The sequence below is a fragment of the Silene latifolia genome, chromosome 10, assembly GCF_048544455.1.
Source record: "Silene latifolia isolate original U9 population chromosome 10, ASM4854445v1, whole genome shotgun sequence".
Lineage (NCBI taxonomy): Eukaryota > Viridiplantae > Streptophyta > Magnoliopsida > Caryophyllales > Caryophyllaceae > Silene > Silene latifolia.
Window position 1 is genome coordinate 156,742,997 of NC_133535.1, and position 22,338 is coordinate 156,765,334.

General features: G+C 31.4%; 2 protein-coding genes across 2 annotated transcripts; both read left to right on the forward strand.

Annotated features, from left to right (window-relative positions):
* Positions 1-5,683: 5,683 nt before the first annotated feature.
* LOC141609418 (uncharacterized) lies at positions 5,684-6,695 on the forward strand. Its single transcript, XM_074428468.1, has 4 exons — positions 5,684-5,767; positions 5,876-6,035; positions 6,126-6,336; positions 6,441-6,695. Exons 1-4 carry the CDS (start codon positions 5,727-5,729, stop codon positions 6,563-6,565), a joined length of 537 nt encoding a protein of 178 aa, XP_074284569.1. The 5' UTR covers positions 5,684-5,726; the 3' UTR covers positions 6,566-6,695.
* A 1,072-nt stretch (positions 6,696-7,767) lies between these two features.
* Positions 7,768-8,894, forward strand: LOC141609419 (uncharacterized). Its single transcript, XM_074428469.1, has 4 exons — positions 7,768-7,825; positions 8,035-8,194; positions 8,285-8,495; positions 8,595-8,894. Exons 1-4 carry the CDS (start codon positions 7,785-7,787, stop codon positions 8,717-8,719), a joined length of 537 nt encoding a protein of 178 aa, XP_074284570.1. The 5' UTR covers positions 7,768-7,784; the 3' UTR covers positions 8,720-8,894.
* Positions 8,895-22,338: the final 13,444 nt, after the last annotated feature.

Below are 22,338 nucleotides of genomic sequence, written 5' to 3' on the forward strand. Positions count from 1 at the left end.
TATAACTTCTTCGTGGGTTAACATGTCTCAAAGCCAATAACTCGGCTCCGCCATAAATATACCCTTCGCAGTAGCCAGTATGCCAAGTAAAACTAGGATTACGGCTTAAACGAGCATCCAAAATCAACGCGTTTTTAAAATAACAATCTCTAAGCAATACATGCGCTGATGGGAAACAACAGTGTCGGGATTCTTCAATAATCTTTAAACTGGAAATCTCATATAAGGGATAAGTTAATTGACTTCAATGTAGTTGTAGATGAACAAGGAAGGGAGTGGTGTGATGAATAAAGCTGTTAATTTGCTTTCAATTAAAGTGGGACCCATATAAATTATGCACAAATCATGCATCTCTCATCAATCACGCTAAAGTTAACGGAATGACACTACGAGGTCCTTAACGGGATAATTTAATAGTACAGTCCCTTAACTGAAAAAAATTGTAAAGTTTGGGTCCTTATCTTACCCTCAACTCGAAATATACTATGTTTGACGGAAGATATACGATTACCTAATCAATGGAAGATATACCTAATTAATTAAAAAATTTGACAAGCGGAAAAATGTAATATTAGTCATAGAGGGAATTTACAAGAGATTTTTAGGAAATATTTAAATTTGGGAGAATTTTTTTAATAATTTATTAATTTTGTTAGGGATTTAACTAAGGAATAATATGGTATTTGTGACTTTTTAATGTATTATACATTATAATATGAAATATGATATAAATCATCAATAATTTGCCTTTATTATGGAAACAGTAATTTTGCCATAAATTTTATTGGGAGTCTTTCCGAATTCATCTCCTCAAACTCTTAACAGTAATTTTGCCATATATATATATATATATATATATATATATATACAGCAAGGATCTGGTGAGTCTAGGATTTTAAATGAGTCCGTCCTATGATTTCAGACCGTCCGATCAAAAAATTAGACGCACAGGATGATGCCACGTTGCTTTTGCCACGTCAATTACAAGGAAGAACAAAAGCGTAAAAATTCACAGTTGTTTCGTAGTTTTAGAATTTTTTCCCTTTCTCTCTCCTCTTCATACCTTTCTCAATCGTTTTCCCCAAAAAAATTACAAAAAAAACACAACGCAAACACAGAAATAACAATCAAAACAATTAAATTCATCATTTGCTGCTAAATTCAATAATAATAGTCGTTTGATATATGCAATCAACAAGCAATTCAACTCACATACATGGATTTGTTTCAAAGATGATCCATGAAATCAATGATGCACGATATAGAATGGTGTAGTCAATAAGCATGTTGCGCATATTTTGACGCCATATGAAATCGTAGTCGTTCGAATGCTATTTCGATGCTCGATGAAGTCGTCATGATCTAACCAGGTGAATTTTATATCTCCGAATTAAGTTTAATTTTTGCCGAATTTATTTTGTTTTTTCCATGAAATTTAATTTGATTAAACTTTAGATCGAGTAGGTAAACTTTAGATCTACGAATTTATCTGCACTTATGAACATAAAATGTATCAAATTTGATTCAATTAAAATGATGTGAGCAGTTCAACATTTTGTCGTATATTTTGCCTAGATCTTATTTGTGAGTAATTGAAATTACTATTGTAACACATATTTACCAGGAATATAACATATATTAGCTATTATTGTAACATATTTGTGCTTATTATAAGTCATAACACATTTATGTTCGCTAGAATCTGAGTATCGTTTTGTAAAATACAATTGTTTGTCATTGTAACACACATGTACGATTAATATAACACATTTTTGCTGTCATTGTAATATATATTTGTTGATATAGGGCTATAACTATATAACACCGTCTTATAAGAGAGACTGAGAGAGAGAGAGAGTAGGTAGACGCAAGATGATGTTATTCACTTGTTCAGCTCAGGGGATGTCTTATTCATTTTTCTGAACTTTCTTGTCGCAACGGGTTACATGGAGGTTTAGTTAGAGCATGGCTAGATATGGCTCAAGTGTGACATGATGGAGAAGAGACTTTAGTGTACACAATTGATAGGGATGACCATATATTTCCGATAAATATGGTGTGACGGTCATGCCCTGACACATGTCCTGCATGGCTGCTTGTAATCCTTGTAATTTCCTCAACCCTCAATTTTGTTTTCCGACTGAAAACCAAGTAACTGGTTCACTGGTTGGCTTGGATTTTTATAAACTTGGTTTAAGTTTAGCATTAGCTTGATTTTGAATATCGTTAAATTCTTAAATGTAATTCCAGATTTCTAGTTTATTGATATCAAAATTTGTAGGATAATGTTCTGTTTACTCAATCTGTGAATCCGTGATTAGAAGAATCGATAACAAATCTAGGCCGATACGACGACGGGATAAAACAAAGAAGCAACGACAAACTACATTACCTCATCGCAGACCCCAATCATGATTGATACTTCCGTCACCCATCATTGTTTAATACTATGCTTCCGGTTATGCTATGTGATATATTATTCTTGATGAAATATGTTAATGAGGGAAGTGCTATCAAGTGTTCAAACCATCATGAGAATATTAAATAAATTTAGTAGAAAAAGAGTTACAGCCTCTTTGTTCTCCTAACACAGGGGTAAGTGAGTATTTAATTTATCAAATTTGAAAGCCAAGTAGCTCAAATGGTAGAGCATTGTGCAATGCACAAGATGTGGGTTCGACTCCCATGTTGGCTGTTGAATACTAGTGTTACATTAAAGACTAACTTGTGTTATTTTAGAATAAATTAATGTTACATTAAAGACTAACTTGTGTTACTCCAAGGACAAACTAGTGTTACATTAATGAATAACTTGTGTTACTCTAAGGACATACTAATGTTACAATAAAGACACTGTTACATTAAAGAGTAACTTGTGTTACTCTAAGGAGATACTAATGTTACAATAAAGACTACCTTGTGTTACTCTTAAGGACACACTACTGTTACATTAAAAACTAACTTGCCTTACTCTAAGGAAAAACGGGTGCTACCATAAAGCACTATTGGGATTTTGTATCATGTCTAGTACGCCTAATTTAAGTTTTCATTTTGAGGTTACAAAGCACTCGTACTTGCAACCCTATTTTGTATCAAATTACTCTTTCTCTCTTTTTTCAACATTTAAATGGACATGAATTGCAATGGAGTTGTATCTCAGATCCGACGCTCTCATCTACTGCACTTTGTGGCATTATACACTTAATTATCGGAGGTCAACCTCTCCTCATCCTAGGTGTTGCAGAACCCACTATCATCATGTACACTTTCATGTTCAATTTTTCCAAAGACCGCGCTGGTTTGGGTCGCAATCTCTTCTTAGCTTGGGCTGGATGGTCAGTCAATAGATCATACATACCTTTACTAAGAGTAATACGAAGTACTATTTAATCTCTTCTTACTGATAGCATTTCCAACTTGTCTCAGGGTGTGTGTTTGGACAGCAGCCCTATTGTTCATTATGGCTATCTTAGGGGCTTGTTCCATTATTAACCGATTCACCCGTCTCGCTGAAGAATTGTTTGGTCTTCTTATAGCTATGCTATTTATGCAGCAAGCTATTAAGGTATTAAGCCTTAAAAGCAACTCCTATTAGACTTATGTGCCACAATTATTACACGCATGCCCACCAGCAAACCTTTAAGCGCTTCAGTGCTATGACACTTGCTTATACATGTCGTTACCGCATGAGAAGTCAATCACTCCATTCTTAAATTAACTAGGCTATATGGGATTCGAACCCATACTTTTGTGCAAGTTTGCACATTGCTCTCCCATTTTGAGCTAATAGCCTTTAACAATATATTATGTTCCTTGGTGCTCCTACATTACTCACATAACAAGAAGCCACGGGTTTCACAAATTAACAAGGATATATATGAGATTCGATACGAACCTATACTTTTACATGACACAATTGTATATATTGGCAGCCTGTGCAAGAAGAGGGTGAATAAGAGGTTGAGAATACATGGACACTCATACTTCCACTTGGTGCTAATCACCTCGTCTAACAGAAATGCTATCACGAGATCACTTCATAAAGCACACTCTCGAAGTATATTCCCATTCTTAGGAAAAGGAGTTCGGCAGATGGGGCAATTTTTCAAGCATTGACTACACTCAGCACATAAGGATAAGAGAGTGATTATATGGTTTAACTTGTGTGACTCCATGAAACAACTTTACCATTATACTAACACAATAATAGTCTAATACCATTATATGACACAAATATACAATTAGTAACACAGCTAAACTATTATAATAACACACATATAATATTAGTGTAACAGAAAAAATCGTTACAATAACACACTTAAATCAAGACCTGAAGTCCCAAAACTCCAATAAAGAGGTAGTGTTATCCCTGTATGAAACCCTAAACTCAGGTGACTCTGACGTTGTAGCAACCCTCCTTGCACCTGATAATTGAAAAACGCAACCATACCATTACTGTAACACAATTACACTGTTATGGTAACACACGTATGTCGTTACTGTAACACGGTCAACTTTTAATGACACGAAGTAGAATACCAACACTACTAGAATCCACTCTAAGACACAAGACAAATGTACACATATATATACATTACTAACCATTAATCCTTGACGAAGTAGAACTACTTTTAACAATTCCAAACTCTGTAAAGAAAACAGTAATTCCAGAAAAACACAACCATACCATTACTGTAACACTATTACACAGTTATGGTAACACACTTATGTCATTACTGCAACACGGATGATATTTTTGTGATATAATTGTTCATAAGAACTCCAATTCCGCCAATATCGCAACTTCAATAGTCATCGTGACTTAAAATTGCAAGCCGATCACAAAAAAATAAAACAGAATATGATTACAGCAAAGTTAAGATCAAAACAAGTTAATTTCCATAAGAATATACATCATATTCAAAGTTCTAGATTTAAATTGTCGTTCAAAACTGAAATCCTAGCCTAATTCCATAAAACTTTCTCTCATCTCGTCGCAATGAGTGAAAAGTCACCAAGTCAATAACACGAAAACTTGATGTAATCCGACAATAAGCAAATCGAAGCATAAAAAGATCCAAATGCAAACAAATTAATATAAATAAACTTATAATTAAACTGGTATATTTTCGAAGATCTATATCCGTAACGAATAAATTTGTTACTGAGATTTCAATTGAATTAGATGTGTTAGATTTCTCAATTCTTTTGTAACATACCTGAATGGATCGGTTGTTAATCGGCTTGAAATAGGATCATAGAGCTTGATTGTGAGAAGAGCTTGATGATTAATGAATTTTTTTGGTTAATTTCTTCTGTAAATAATGCGAAAAATAGTGAAGACGGAGAGGACATGAACCACACAAGAAAAGATGTGAGAGAAAAAATGAAGAGAGAGAAAGTAATATTTTTAGAATGAGAGGCAACAACATCACATATGCTTATATGGTATTAGCCGCGTCATCCATATTTTTAATCAATCTGATTCGTTGATCTTTAGAGATCCGACGGTTTAAGATGGTAGGACGGACTCACCCTAAGAAGCTAGACTCTCTAGATCCTAACTCTATATATATATATATATATATATATATATATATATATATATATATATATATATATATATACTACGGGTATGTAAATTTGTGTGTTATTATGTTATTAAGACTTGCCTTGAGAAATACGGAGCATATATAACCCTAACAAATCTTATCAAATTTTCTCCCATGGACCCCAACCAATGGCTCCCACGCAACCTTCCGACGATGTTAGTATTGTTATTATTTTTATTATTATCATTATCACTTCTTTAGGATGTTGATGTTGTTGGTTGTTGATACTGATTTTACATAATTTTGGTTTTATTGGATTGCAGTAATGATAAAGAAACGTTTGACAAGAAAGCTCGTTATTTTCTCAATGTGTGGCTTCCTAAAATGTTTGAACAAGGACCCCCTGAACCGAAAGAGACCAGGTTTATGGATGTTAGAGGTTTATGCGAAAATCTTGCTTTGGGCTATGTCAGGTCCAACATGGTATACTTACTATAATTCTTCTTCTTCTCTTGTTTAGTTTTTATTATTGTAATTTGATTTATCTCGTAATTTGTTTTTGTGTTTTGATAGGGTTTGGACTATGAATTCGTAGATTTAGCATCACAGTTAGTCCCCAGCTACTCAAGCGTGTACGGTTATTGTTTTCATTTCAATTTCTTTGCTCGCCAAAAGGCCGTTCCTTCCTATGTTCAAGCTGAGCTTTTTTTTGTTGAGGTTGCAAACGGTGATCCTCAGATAGTCACCCACTGTGCCCCTGTGGTTGACCAGCCGTACTACCTTGGTATGTAAAGTCATCCTTTTAATTCGTCCCCTCCTCCTCTTGATAATTTGAGTTTTATTTGCGAATTGAATTGAATATTTATTTATTGGATTCTGTTGTGGCAGGTGACGAAGAGAGACCTCCACATTGTGTCATTTTCCACCCAAATCATGAATATTGCTTGTATTGTGACAAAGCCAAGGATGGTTCACTCGAGAGAGGCTTCTTTCTTGCTCCTCCGTTGCCTTAGTTATAGTTATGTAATATGATAATTTAATTATGGAGATGTGATGCTTAACAATGGAGTTGTAATAATAATGAGGATGTTTTTTTAATTGTACCGTGGATTAAGAATTGTGATGTCTATCATTATTACATTTGACTTGCCCAGACTAGACCTATGTATTGGAGGGAATAGAGAAATTCAGTTTTGCAGACTCCATTTCGCCTCCCTTTTTAACTTCTGAAACTGTATACCAACAAGCTCTTAGTTTTGCAGCTGACGCTTTTAGGCAGGGAAGTCATCTGGATCACAAGATGTAGGTGCAAAACTGAAGATTAACCATATAATTGTAAGATAAGACTTGTTAGTCTTGCCATATTTGAGATTAACCATATAATTACTAAATTCCCTTATACCATTAACACCCTTACGAAATTACCCATGTACCACTAACATCCTAACCCTAATCCTAATCCTTATCAAACATAAGGATTCACTACATTCACCGGAATTCTCAATTTAACATTTCCTTAACAACGATTACGGCGACAACAACAACAACAATTAATTATTGTCTTTAATTTTAAACTCATTTACTTGAATTGTTGTAATAATATATAGAATCAATAAAGGATGTTTATTCAATTGAAAAATCTGGAAATTTTGTTGTATTAGTCATAAGGGTTTTTCTAACGTGTGCCCTAAGGATACACATTAAGAAGTCATATAAGGAAAGATTCTCAGGATAATTTTATTAAAAATGGCAATAATGAGTTAATCTCTAAGTTTATCATGAAATTATCGTAAGAATATTTCCTTTTATGCCTTCTTAATGTGTGCCCTAAGGGCACACGTTAGAAAAACCCGAATCATAAATCATTATGTAAATTCCATACTTCAAATACTTAAATTTTACAATTAAGGGTGTGAAACGGAAAATTTGACTCAAGTTACCGTTTCGTGTCGCTCACGTGTGGAGATTTTAAGTTATGGGATTTAGTTATTTAGTTAATAACGGAGGAGATGAAATTGGAAAATTAAAAGATGAGATAAATAAGGGTAGAATATGGTAAATATATTGTGTACCTAATATTATGGTAGGAGTTAGCTAGGGATTTTGATGTATAAATATATGGTAAATATATTGTGTACCTAATATTATGGTAGGAGTTAGCTAGGGATTTTGATGTATAAATATAGTTGATTGTATCCCTCGTTTGTATTAATATAATACACACAATAGAGCATGTCGATGATAAATCCTATTAATCCCAATCCTCATCATGTGTATGTTTTCTCCTTGTGTTAACTTTTTTTTTTTTTTTAATTTTTATACCTTGATGGTCCCCACGCAGCATTCCAATATTATTATTATTATTATTATTATTATTATTATTATTATTATTATTATTATTATTATTATTATTTGCTTATGATGTTGATGTTGTTGGTTGTTGATACTGATTTTACATAATTTGGGTTTTATTGGATTGCAGTGATGATGAAGAAACTTCTAATAAGAAGTTTGATTATATTCTCAATGTGTTGCTTCCTAAAATGTTTGAACAAGGACCCTCTGAACTGAAAGAGACCAGGTTTATGGATGTTAGAGGTTTATGCGAAAATCTTGCTTTGGGCTATGTCAGGTCCAACATGGTATACTTACTATAATTCTTCTTCTTCTCTTATTTAGTTTTTATTATTGTAATTTGACTTATCTCGTAATTTGTTTTTCTGTTTTGATAGGGTTTGGACTATGAATTCGTGGATTTTGCATCACAGTTAGTCCCTAGCTTCTCAAGCACGTACGGTTATTGTTTTCATTTCAATTTCTTTGCTCGCCAAAAGACCGCTCCTTTCTATGTTCCGGCTGAGCTTTTTTTTGTTGAGTTTGTAACCGGTGATCCTGAGATAGTCACTCACTGTGCCCTTGTGGTTAACCAGCCGTACTACCATGGTATGTAAAGTCATCCTTTTAATTCTTCCCCACCTCTTGATAATTTGAGTTTTATTTGCGAATTGAATTGAATTTATTTATTGGATTCTATTGTGGCAGGTGAGGAAGGGAGACCTCCACGTTCTGTCATTTTCCACCCAAATCATGAATATTGCTTGTATTGTGACAAAGCCAAGGATGGTTCACTCGAGAGGGGTTTCTTTCTTGCTCCTCCGTTGCCTTAGTTATAGTTATGTACTGTAATATGATAATTTTTTTTCTAGGAATACGCCGTAATCAATCTATTCATCCAATGTGAGAGCCACTTTTAAGCTCAAGTCAAAGTCAGATTGAACCATGTGAAAACGACAATGCCCTTAAATCTGATTTGGACGAGAGTAAAGAATCACAAGTTGATGATGATGATCATCCAGCCCATAAATTTCACTCGGGTTAATCAAGCGATATGAAAACCACCAAATTTATTGTGTATATAATCAGGCACAACCACTACAACAGTTTCAGTCAATTGATTGATACACATTAATATGAGACCAAGGGTTCTTTAGTATTTTCCGTCTTTTATTTTTTATTCTCCAGATTATTAGTAGTCTATACTCTATGTATAAAGCAAAAATGGTAATTAAACTCTTAACTTTGTTCAATTGTGAAATTAGGTCCCATAAGTTTTATTTGGAGCAATCAAGCCCCTTAAGTTTCACCAAAAGTGAAATTGAACTCATTTTTATAATTTTCACAAGAATTGTAATTAAAAACATTTTATATTAGTATTAAAAAAGTTATTATATAATTAAAAATTACTAATTGCAACTTTACGAATTTCTACATAATTTATTAATCATTGAATAGCACTTTTATATACATATTTAGTAGATTGTTTATAATTTATATAATATTCATACATATATAATAAAATGTCTATATACTATAAAATTCAAAATAAAACAATTCTCAATATTTAATATAAGTATAAAAGTTCTAAAATTATAAAAGAAATATTTTATATTTGATAAATTGTATCAAAAGTGATTTTAATATAAGAATTTGGTGAAAATTATAAAAATGGGGTTGAATGTCACTTTTGGTGAAACTTAAGGGGCTTGATTGCTCCAAATAAAACTTATGGGGCCTAATTTCACAATTGAACAAAGTTAAGGGGCCTAATTACCACTTTCGCGTATAGATAAGGACATTAGTTAGTTTCTAATTATCTATTCAATGAATTTTATTAATGATATATGCGATTTATCTCATTTGATTAATGGTATTCAGGTATTAATTACACCGTAATTCTATTAAATTGAGTGGTCTATCAATCTTTAATTGAACAGTCACATTTTTTTATCACTTCCCTTTTCGTTTTTATTTCCGATGGTATCATGTGGCATTTTCTATCATTACCCTTTCCATTTTTATTTCCGATTGGCATATGTTTATCCTGTTTACTTGATGAATAGATTGACTTGCATTTGTGCATCCATAATTTTATATATTAATTGTCCATTACTTGTTTATTGGCGAAAGTGTTAATTGAGCCTCATTATTTTGTCTAATTGTAAAATTAAATCCCATAAGTCTAAATTATAGTGATTAAGCCTCATAAGTTATATAAAAGGTGAAATTAAACTCCTTGCCCAAAATCTCATGAGAAATTCAGTATATCATATATAAAAAAGTAAAATTGAATATACTTCTTACAAAATATACAATCAAAATTAAAAAAAAAAAAATTAACAAAAAAAATCATAATCGAAATTGAATTAACATCAATTAGAAAAGATTTTAAATTATTTGATAGAAAAAAATATTTAAATTTTATAAAAGAACTAAATATTTTATTGTTAACAATTATTTAAAAAATATACAGTATATAATTTTTTTTTGAAAAAAAAAATGAATACTCTAAAAAATACTCCGTATATGGCTGTTTTAATTGTCTAAAGTTTTCTTAGGTAACAAAAAATGTTTAAATACAAAAATGTTTTTTTCTCAAAAAACATAAAATAAAATACATTTTTCCATTTTTTTCAGAATTTAAAAACATAATTTTATTTACATTTAAAAAATCCGTTTTTTTTTTTTAAATAAAACATAACTAATTTTGTTTTTTACAATAAGAGAAAATGAATTTCTCATGAGATTTTGATATGGGCTTAATTTCAACTTTTGTAAAAGTTAAAGGGCCTAATCACCTCAATTAAAACTTAAGGAGTTGAATCTCACCTTTTGTAAAAGTTAAGGGACTTAAGCACCCTAATTTATAAACAATAATAGTCACTCAGTTTTTTTTTTCAAAGATATCAGCACTACTAATCATGTCATATTATCATCTAGACTATTCCACAACACATAAGGCCAACTCATGCCATTTCATCTCAAACCACAACATGCACATCACTCTATAAAGCACAGATATAAACACAAGCATACACCGATCACCACGACACACCCCGTAATGACCGGTTCGAACTTGTGTGGGCAACATTGTGGTTTCGAGACGTCTCTCAAACCTTTGCGGTAGTTCCAAATAATTTTTTTACCCGGGTTTATTTTAGTTAGACACCCTATATTTATTTTGTTCATTGATTTTAGGTTCCAAAGTCATCGCGTAATGCTTTTTCAAAGGCAAGGTATATTCTCTTTTATAGTTACAGATTTACAGGTGCGACCACATTGAGTCAGGTATATTGTGAATTAATCGCACTTTTGAATTCCTTTATATTCTTCAGGAATGAGTGAATGACATGTCATTCATTAGTCATTACTCATTATTGTGAGTCCCGACCCTCATGAAAATAGTAAAACGTGACCGCTGTGTAACAAGGTGTCGTGACATCGTGTACATAGACGTAGAGCTGGCAAGTTTGACCCGATCCGAAACCGAACAAACTCGACCCGATCCGAGAATGTTGCAACCCGAAATCGAAACCGACCCGATGATGACTCGTAACCCGACATGACCCGATGACCAGTGACCCGAACCCGACCTAGACCCAGACCTGAACCCGATATTGACCCGAACCCGATACCGACCTGAATAAATTGATAAACCAACAATTATTAAACTTAATATTGATCAAAATGAAAGTGATTTTCTAATTAGATTGTTACTAGTTTTAAACCCGTGCAAAATTGCACGGGTATGTATTTGGGCCGGTATTAATGATTTTCGATGATTTTTTTTTTTTTTTTTTTTTGCATTTCTATTGTAATTATCTAGTTGGTCTAAATCGGCGATCTACATAATTAATGTTTACACTTGTTTCAAATACGTGTTCAAATGCAATGGTTTAAAAGGAAATAACGTAGAATTGCATACATAAAAATAAAGAAATATAATTTAATTATCTACTTTAACACGGCTTAGTGTAACATCAGAATGTCAAAGCTTATATGATTTATTGGTGAAATTAGTGTGTGCTAGTAAGCCCATATACAATGAAGTACATGGATCGATAAATAATATTTCGTATTTTGTTTTGATAATTAAATATTTCTTATTTTTAACTAACAAATTCAAAGATGCCGTATTTATCATAAAATTTTGAATTGTTAAAATAAAATTAATAATCCGTATACAAATAAAATCAAAGTGTAAAGCTTGGGCTATTATCGCTTTGGACTCGTTGTCAGTAAATTTATTGCATATGTATAAATATAGTTTTATCAAATTATTCGGAATGTATAATTCATAGTATTATTTTCATTTATTCCGATTTGTAATTCATACCGCTTATATGCCACTAATTTGATTTATTTAGAATGTATAACATTATTTCATAGTATTTGTTCTACAACGGAATTTGTAGAATATTTGTATTGGCGGAATTCTGAAGAAATATACTCCTTTGCACACTAACGGGTCCCACCATAACACGAATTTCAAAAAGAAAAGGCTGAATTAATGAGGTGGCGCTTCCTGGATTGAGTGTTGTCTTCTGAATAAATAAAGATAAGATGTTTGACTTAATACTGAAGTAATTAAACCAAATAATGCTTAAAAACTAAATTTAATGGTCAAAAATTGAAGTAATGTGATAAAGTAACCGGACCCGATAATGACCCGACCCAATTCCGACCCAACCCGATACATCATTTGACCGAAATGACCCGACCCGAGGAAAGGCCAACTGTAGGCATTTTACGATAAAATGTTACTATTTTCGGATAAATGTAATCATCATTTTTATAGTAAAAAGTGACAACTCTAATTATTTTGTCATTAAATAATTACATTTTATTAAAAAATGGCGATATTTAATTATTTTTATTTCAGACCGTCTGAAACAACTTCGTAGTTTAATATAGTAATAACTCACGAGTCATTTTCATCCTCCAATATAAATGGTCAATGCTCCCAGAGTTTGTACAAACCTTACTTGCATCATAAATAATACTCCTAATACGTATTTCTTTTGTCATACTCTTGAAAGAGACATATCCGTCATAAACTTTTGGGTTAACTACTATTCATGTGGGTAGAAAAGACAAAACAGAATGACGTTGTCTTATTTATCTACATGAGCAGTTTCTAATCCGTCACAAACTTGCGATGAATATACCTATTACAAATGAGAATTTGTGCATGAAAATAGAGCATATCAAAGACGAGTTTGAGTGAATTACAACTACTAGTTTTAATCCCGTGCAAAAAATGCACGGGTAGATTTTTTATTATAACATTTGAAATATGTTAATTAATATGATAATTAGATATATTTAAAACTTTATCTATATTAATTTAAACCAAATTACTACTATCATAAATCTTTTATTATTTCGAGATTATGTTAGAGCCGTGTAAAATTCCACAAGTTTCTTTATTAAATTGTTAATAAAAATATTGGTATAAACTGTTTAATTTCGAATTCTAAACAATATAAACCAACAAATTTAGAAATTTACAAATAATAAAAAACATCTAATAAAATTATAAATATTTGAAACAACAATAGCCATATACGTTAATATGTACATGAATCATATGCTCAATAATATACACTAATTGGACCCATAAAAAAAATGCAAAACCGTCGACAAAACTTTTATCATAAGACCAAATCCAATACAACTTATACAATTAATCTTAAGTTGAAACCGTTTTAACTTAAAATGTCTCGCATACATTGCTTTATTTAAATTAGTTGTAATATATAGCCATACCCACCCTCATAAAACTTGCAACATCCATTCTAATCTTATTTGTCATCAACCCATATATTTTTAATGTCTTCAAATTTGGATTGTGTATCAACCTGTGGATTTGCCCAACCCACCACCCCATAAGTTCAAATATTAATAAATTAACAACAATTTTTCTATAAGACCGTCCTATAATATAGGACTGGTCCAATAGAAAAATGACTTAAACTAATCAATAAATTGTATTTGTATTTTAATATTATTTTGAACTCGATATCTTATGAGTAATACTGACACATTTAAATAGGTAAGTTATCATTATAAAACATTAGGTTGTCAAAATAAAACAAATTTTTACAAATTTATCAATTAATTTTATTGGGCTTTTTATAATTGGACTTGTTTTACACATAAAGTGATCTTATATAACAATTTATGATAAATTAAATACGGGTTATCCAAATACTTACCCATAATATTCCCCTAAAAAAACCCCTTAACACTATTTTATCCTCCTCTAAATCTTTCACCTACACAGCACCCTTTCATTCTTGACAAATTATCATATTTGTCTTCTAAATGGCTCCGTTAATTTGCATACAAAATTATCACTTATTTTCTCCACCTCATTTACCACTATTAAAATAACTCCAAATCAGCGCATAGTTCGTTTTTAATTGCTCATACAAATTATCACTAATCTAACCTTAACATCAACTTAATTTCTATCTAATTAGATCGTCATTTATGAAGTTACTTGGAACTAATCATTTGAAAAAATTATGTAAGTAGACTAATCCATTGATTTTTTTTTTCTTACTTTTTATGTTAAGTTGTGGTTTCATCAAAATATACGAAGTGACGATTTAATTTGTCTACTTCAGTAACTCTATACATTTATGTTGTTTAAAATGTTTTTGGATATAAAATTAGTGTATCAAACGTATTTTTAATTTAAAATATTTTTGAAATTGTGTTAGAAAATTGTTTCTTAATGACTGAAATTCTCAACATGATTACATAAAAATAAGTTGTCATTTAGTAATTATTTATCCACTTCAGTGGATCTAAAGTTTTGTTTCAAATTATGCATTGAATTGAATTACCTATATTTACTTCATATTTTACACTATGAAAGCCTACTGTCATTATAATAATAATGAATAATTCAATTTGAATAAGTTGTTGAATACTTTTATATTTCTTGGCTAATTTAAAGGTGATGGATCTAAAGTTGATTTATATATAGGGGATTGTACTTTTTAACTATATAATATCATCTTATTATCATACTCCGTATAATATAGAGTTCATTAATAATTAATATGGAAAATAGGAGAGAGAATTAAAAGTAAGAAAGTGAGTTAATTAAATGTGCTTATGAACGTGGGTTTCAAAAAAAAAAAATAGAATTTGCTTTTCCATGTCCTAAATTTTAGGAACCAATAAGATCATCTTAAATGTTTTAGCTTTTATATTTAAGGGATTACAAGTTATGGTACTACATTACATTAGCCATCACAAAAGTTTCCGAGTAGTAAAAATGTGAGACAAGGTAAAAAAAAAATATAACTGAACTCTGAAGTATTATTAAACTTGAACACGTGATTGCATTTTCCCAACATACATAAATGAAGCATATTTTCAGAGTCGAAGTAAGACCAAAAAAAATACAAGACCTAAAATACTAGCATTTCACGTTTGTTTCTGTGCTGCTTAAAAATTTCTCAAAAAAAATGATTATAGTGAATCCATTACACACACTTCATAATAATCCCTACAATTCTGAAAAAATCTCCTAAAATCAAATCAAAAGATAGAAAAGAAAAGATACCATGAAGGGGTGGGCTAGAAGCTGGAGCAGAAGGGGGAGCAGAAGGGAGAGCAGTAGCGGTATGAGGCAGCATGAGGCAGAATTAGCTTGGAGTAGGCTCCGAAAAATCCGCGAAAAAATGGGTAAAAGATTGAAAAGAAGATAAATGATATCTCGAGATCGTCAAAAAAACTCTCAAAAATAAAAAGCATTTGGAAGAAATCAAAGACTCCGAAACAAATTTCTAAGGAATTGAAAGAGATGGAGTCGAAACTAATTGGAATTAACGATCAATTTGGTTTATTGATCTCCCACTCGCAAAGGTATGGTAATATGCACGTAACCAATGTCTATGAATTACTTCAAAAGGTTAACGTCATTCCACTCTTAGCTACCCAAATTACCGACCTTCTCAAAATATTTGATGGTGGACAATCATCAACTCAACAACAACAATTTGGAGCTCACGATGATGAACAACAATTTGTAGCTCATGATGATGTCGATGATGCCGAGCTCACGAAATTACCCGGATTTGTGATCGCAGTGGTACGTGATGATAAAATGATCTCGTAAAAAAAATTTCTATTAATTAATACGTATATTGTCATAATATATCGTCAAAGTATAATTATGTTATGTATATGACCAATTTACTAAACTTTTGCATAGATTATTAGTATTTTGCAACGAATATTGCTATATTTATTAGTATTTTATCACGATTATTGTTATAATTGTTGTTGTCTTATTTGTACTCTTATTAATCTTAAATACTTTAGTGTTTCCTTAAATAAATTTCATAGATAAATACACCATGAACAAATTTATATAAATAACAAAAAAAATACAATGGCAGATGAATAACACCTTACCTATCAAACAAAATCAATACCGAATACACTCACCGATATAGTTGTAATCGGCTACACCAAGAAGTTCAGATCTACAACCTCTTTGAAGTTCGTACGGAACTTAAATGATTAATTGTGAAAAATGAGTAAAAAAATTAGGTTAGGTTATGATGTTAGGAGGAGAGATTTACACAATAATATTTCCAGAAGAAGAAGAAAGTGAACCAACCTTCAAATCAATCGATCAACAATGGTCGAATTTGAAATTAAGGCGATTACAATGTTGATGATGCAAATTAAAAATGAAGAAATGAAGAGAGATGGAGAAGGAATGAAGAGAGATGGAGAATCAGTAGTAGAAGAAGAGGGAGAGAGGCGGTCATCAATGAAGAAATCGATGAATAACTGAATAGAGAGAGAGTGAAACAATAGCAGAAGTAAAAAAGAGAAAGAACATTGTGCATCACATGCCTTGCACGTTTGTTACTGCTCTACTGTTCATTTGTGAGTGAATTTCCAAAGTTTAGACATTTAGAAGGGTTTTAGAAAGTGTGAAATCAATGACCCACGCCTTTAATCATTTTCATCTAAATTGCATGGAAACAATGACAATTAACGTACTGTACATGGAAATTTTAGAAGTTTGTAATTTTCTTTTACTTATCATTTTAAGTGACTATGTGAGTAAATTTTGATGATTATATTTCTTACTTGAGATTTGTATATAATTACTTTGCTCATATTTGTTTCAGATGATAAGATTAACAAAAAAAAAAAACAATAAAACATTAATATATGTACAAGATCATAGATTTTATTCTTTAATCTTTACCCAAAAGTATAAAAAACATTATTATGCTTTATACTCTCTCTAGCATCTCGCTCAATCATTAACTCGTATATTGAATGAATTGTTTGTCTGTCTCTGTGATATATTTGCAATGTTTCCTAAAAGGTTAAAATGCATCCATCTCTGTAGAAATTTTTTTCTTTCTAAGGTTATGGGTTATGTGAAGGTATTATGGTGTATTTTCATATTTATATATAAAATTTGGAATATTGGTATACTTTATACTTTTTAAAATTTTGTAAAATTAAGTTTATATTCTATTTAAAAGGAGCAAATTATGAAAATTACTTCTAGTAAATGAAATTTGTCCGTGTATTGTAGTGTATGTGGTTAGCCGAAAAAAGAATAATACGGAGTAAAGGACAACAATGACGTGTGAATGACAATGCGTAGGCTAAAATTGGGTGTTGCTCTAATGCGTTCCATGTGATCCCCAAGCAAGGTCACGAGGGAGGTCGTGACATTGTTGGGTCGCCTTAACTAATAATTAAGCATGAGATTATTGTGACCTCTTTGTGACCTTTTGGTGAAAGAGGTCAATTTGTGACCTCTTTGGTTGCTCTTGACTTTATTAGGTCAATTGGTGACCCAATAGGTGTCACATTATTATTGGTTGTAAACAAAACAAAAAGGGTTGGAAGGTGAAAAATGATTGGGTTGATGACCTAGGTCGCGACCTTCTGCTTGGGACGTGAAAATGGGTCAAGATTAATAAGGTGAGATTAAGAGTAAAATCGGGTCGCGACCTAATTATCGCAACCACTGCCTGGGAATGGTCAAATGCAAAACTACAGGAAGCCAGATTCCAGGAACACATATACTCTAGTGTAATGCTTTTTCAAAGGCAATGTACGAATTATATTGTGAATTATTTGCTCTTTTATAATTACAGGTGCAACGACATTGACTCAGGAATATTGTGAATTAATTGCACTTGTGAATTCCTTTGCATTCTTCGGGAATGAGTGAATGACATGTCATTAGGGCACTAGCAATAGAGGTTTATCAACGGGTTTGTACGATGACATGTCCTCTATTTTTCAAGTTTGTCAACAAACCTCCTATTGCTAGGCATGGGTGTTGAGTTTTGTTGTTGGGAATGGTTACTAGGTAGTATACGGATTTGTAGAAAGAGAGTGTGAGAGGAGGAATAATATGTGTGGGCCACGTTATGAACCTTGAAAAGGTTTATCTATTGTTGGGATAAGGTTTGTAGGTAGATAGGTTTGTATCATAGTTTATGTGGCATGAGAACAAACTTCTTGGGTTTATCTATTGCTAATGCCCTTAGTCATCACTCATTATTGTAAGCCCCACCCTTTGGCAGTTAGTTCAGCTCACACCCTCATGAAAATTTGTGAGGTGGACATGATTCGCATGTACTTTATCTAAAATATATAGTAAAACGTGAGCGATATGCAGCAAGGTATCGTGACATCGTGTACATAGAGTAAGAGCGCGTGACTATAGGAGAAATCTTACAATCTTACAAAGTGTGAGCAATAATATCCTTTTTACATACTCGGTATAACTAGTGTGTGCGATTTTACCATAGGTATGTGTAATTGTGCATGGACGCATATTGTTGCATTTGTAGTTACCATGACGCACTAATATATAAGTGGTAAACTAGTTTCGGAAACAAGATTAAAACCGATATTTTAACACCATCAATATGGAATGAGGCTAGGAAGTCGAGGCATAGAAGAACACAAGATCTAATTTATTCAGCAAATTGGCATATGCTTATCCTTTTTACTTCATGAATAGTTACATCCATAATTTTAGATATTAATTGCCCATTACTTGTTTATTGTTATTTATAAACAATAGTAGTCACTTAGGTTTTTTTTTGTTTTAAAGATATCAGCAATTATCCCAAACCTCACATATTAGCAAATAGTCACGTTAACGACATTTTTAAGAATTGTAGCGTGTATCCGATCACAAATAAGAAGACTTAATGTAAACAGAAATGTCCATATTTCAGGACAAACAAGAGTCCTCGAAGATGGAAAACATGAAACTTCATCACAAATTCTTTTTTTAGAGGATGAAAGGCCAAATGTAGGTATTTTACAATAAAATGTTACTATCTTCGGATAAAAAGTTATCATCATTTTCATGGTAAAAAGGGACAACTCTAATTAAAACATTTTGTCATTAAATAGTTACACTTTATTAAAAAAAAATGGCGATATTTAATTCGTTTTATTTCAGACCGTCTAAAATAACTTTTGTAATATACTGAGTAATCACAAGTCATTCTCATCCCCAATATGAATGGTCAATGCTTCCTGAAGTTTGTACAAACCTTACATGCAATTGCATTATAAATAAGGAGTACTACGTATTTGTTTTGTCATACTCTTGAAAGGGACTACTATATCACATTTTCATCTATGTTAATTCCATCAGGCTTATGTTGTACAATTGTAAAGGTTTCTTTTAACAATTAATCACACACGTTTCAATTAATATCTTTGGCAATTGACAGTCATCACTTGATCAGATAACCATTAATATTTGTTTGAGATATTTTTTTGTGTATCTTTGAATTTTAGCACTGTTTGTATCTGTTGGTTAAAATTTAACCATCGTAATTTTGTTTTAATTACCAATAAATTATAAACATCATAATTTTATAATTTTAATGATTTAATATAAAGATTGCAACATTTTAAGCGAAAGCCGTAACCACCAAGTTAACATCGTAATTTAAACATTAACTGAAATTTAAAAAAGAAAAACGAAAATTGTAATAAAAAAAAAAAAAGCCAAAACGACGTGGTTATAATTCACAATCCCAACATTCCATCTCCCAAATCAATCCCAACCCAAATCATTATTTCCTCCCAAACTTCCATAATTAATTCATTCTTTTCTATCAATTAACCTAAATCCTCATCTTTCATCCTTCATCTAACCTAAGTCTTCTTATTTTGCACAATTGTTTTACACAAATAATACCTGAAGTATAAAAAGCTCCCTTCACTGATTGCTTATGTCTACCTTATTTTGCACATCATTGCCCATTTCGCACAATTTCTTTTTCACCTTCTTTTGTAATTTAATCTAAATTGGTTGATTATTTTTTTGGGTACTTTATTACATAAATAATACCCGTAGTATAAAACATTAAGGCAAACAAAAGTTATTTGCTCTTGGAATCTATACCTATGCAAAAATAAAGTGCACCCTTAAATAAATCACAGAAAAACCGTCTACACTCCCACATTCCCACAGTTCCCCTTTTCTCATACGCCCTCTTCTTTTATTATTCTTTAATATTTAATTATTTCACCATAAACCTAAAATTGTTTTTCCATCGGTTACAAAATTATAAAAAAATACTTCAATTAATTTTCAATCTTCCCCGTGAAACTCCTTTTTTCTCTACGATGGAGAGGTAGGCTAGAAGCCGGAGCCAAAGGGGGAGCAGAAGGGAGAGCAGTAGCGGTATGAGGCAGCATGAGGCGGAATCAGCTTGGAGTAGGCTCCGAAAAATCAGCGAAAAAATGGGTAAAGATTTGAAAACGGTAGGAAAGATTGAAAAGAAGATAAATGATATCTCGAGATCGTCAAAAAAACTCTCAAAAATAAAAAGCATTTGGAAGAAATCAAAGACTCCGAAACTAATTTCTAAGGAATTGAAAGAAATGGAGTCGAAGCTAATTGGAATTAACGATCGATTTGGTTTATTAATCTCCCACTCGCAAAGGTATGGTAATATGCACGTAACCAATGTCTATGAATTACTTCAAAAGGTTAACGTCATTCCACTCTTAGCTACCCAAATTACCGACCTTCTCAAAATATTTGATGGTGGACAATCATCAACTCAACAACAACAATTTGGAGCTCACGATGATGAACAACAATTTGGAGTTCATGATGATGTCGATGATGCCGAGCTCACGAAATTACCCGGATTTGTGATCGCAGTTGTACGTGATGATAAAATGATCTCGTAAAAAAAGTTTATATTAATTAATACGTATATTGTCATAATATATCGTCAAAGTATAATTATGTTATGTATATAACCAATTTACTAAACTTTTGCATAGATTATTAGTATTTTGCAACGAATATTGCTATATTTATTAGTATTTTACCACGATTATTGTTATAATTGTTGTTGTCTTATTTGTACCCTTATTAATCTTAAATTTGTTGATATTTTTGTTGTCTTTTGCTACATACATTGAAATGTAAAAATGTTAATGTTGTACATAATTGTACAACATATATTTTGGTGACAAACAAAATAACATTTTAATGTTCAATTTCAAATAAATGTAACAAATTCGACCGGTAATATATGTAATAACGTATATGTTATAACCTCGGTTGTCAAGCAAATTTTACATTTTTAATAAGTGAAAACAATGTTTTCTATAGTATAAATTGTCGAAAGTTATATTTATATTGGATATGCAAATATTTGTCGTTAAACATAAACTAAACACAATGTACAACTAAATAACTTGAGAAATCATTATACAAACAAAAAACATTGTAGATAAACATAATCATAGTCGCTACAACATAACAACTATATGAATTTAGAGCGAAAAATAAAATTAGCAAAAAAAAAAGGTTGATATACACGATAAATAAATTATATTACAAGTGTCAAAATTCAAGTCATATATGTAGATCCGCTAGTAATTTATACCACGATCATTGAACATGATTTTGCTTTCTACATGTCAACTAAGAATGAAATTAACATAAACGAAATTAATAAAGATTCTATTTTTAAAAAATATTATGTACCATTCAAAAAATCCAAATTCACGCGCAAAATTTTTTAACCTTTTATTTTTTACCAATCCAATACATCGTACATATAACACACGCTTCATGTACTATATATATGATATATATTATTGTTGCCATTGCCACTTATCACTTGAGCCTTTTTTTACCAATAATTTGTCCGTAGAACTTCAAAATAATTCCTAAAATTCTGAAAAAAAATTCCCCTATAATCAAAAGATAAAAAAAAAATCCCCTAAAATCAGAAAGAAGAGCAGTAGCTATGGTGAGAGGAAGCATGAGGTGGAATTAGCATGGAAAAGGTTTCGAAAAGTCTGGAAAAGAATGGGTAAAGATTTGAGTGCGGTAGAAAAGATCGGGGAAATAATAAATAATATCTAGCGACCATAAAAAAACCTC

Bases quoted from the DNA above. Each gene is read 5' to 3' on its own strand.
- LOC141609418 (XM_074428468.1), top strand. From the start codon at position 5,727: ATGGACCCCAACCAATGGCTCCCACGCAACCTTCCGACGAT. The intron at 5,768-5,875 runs GTTAGTATTGTT...ATTGGATTGCAG, and splicing joins CCACGCAACCTTCCGACGAT to TAATGATAAAGAAACGTTTG. The intron at 6,337-6,440 runs GTATGTAAAGTC...CTGTTGTGGCAG, and splicing joins TGACCAGCCGTACTACCTTG to GTGACGAAGAGAGACCTCCA.
- LOC141609419 (XM_074428469.1), top strand. From the start codon at position 7,785: ATGTCGATGATAAATCCTATTAATCCCAATCCTCATCATGT. The intron at 8,195-8,284 runs GTATACTTACTA...CTGTTTTGATAG, and splicing joins GCTATGTCAGGTCCAACATG to GGTTTGGACTATGAATTCGT. The intron at 8,496-8,594 runs GTATGTAAAGTC...CTATTGTGGCAG, and splicing joins TAACCAGCCGTACTACCATG to GTGAGGAAGGGAGACCTCCA.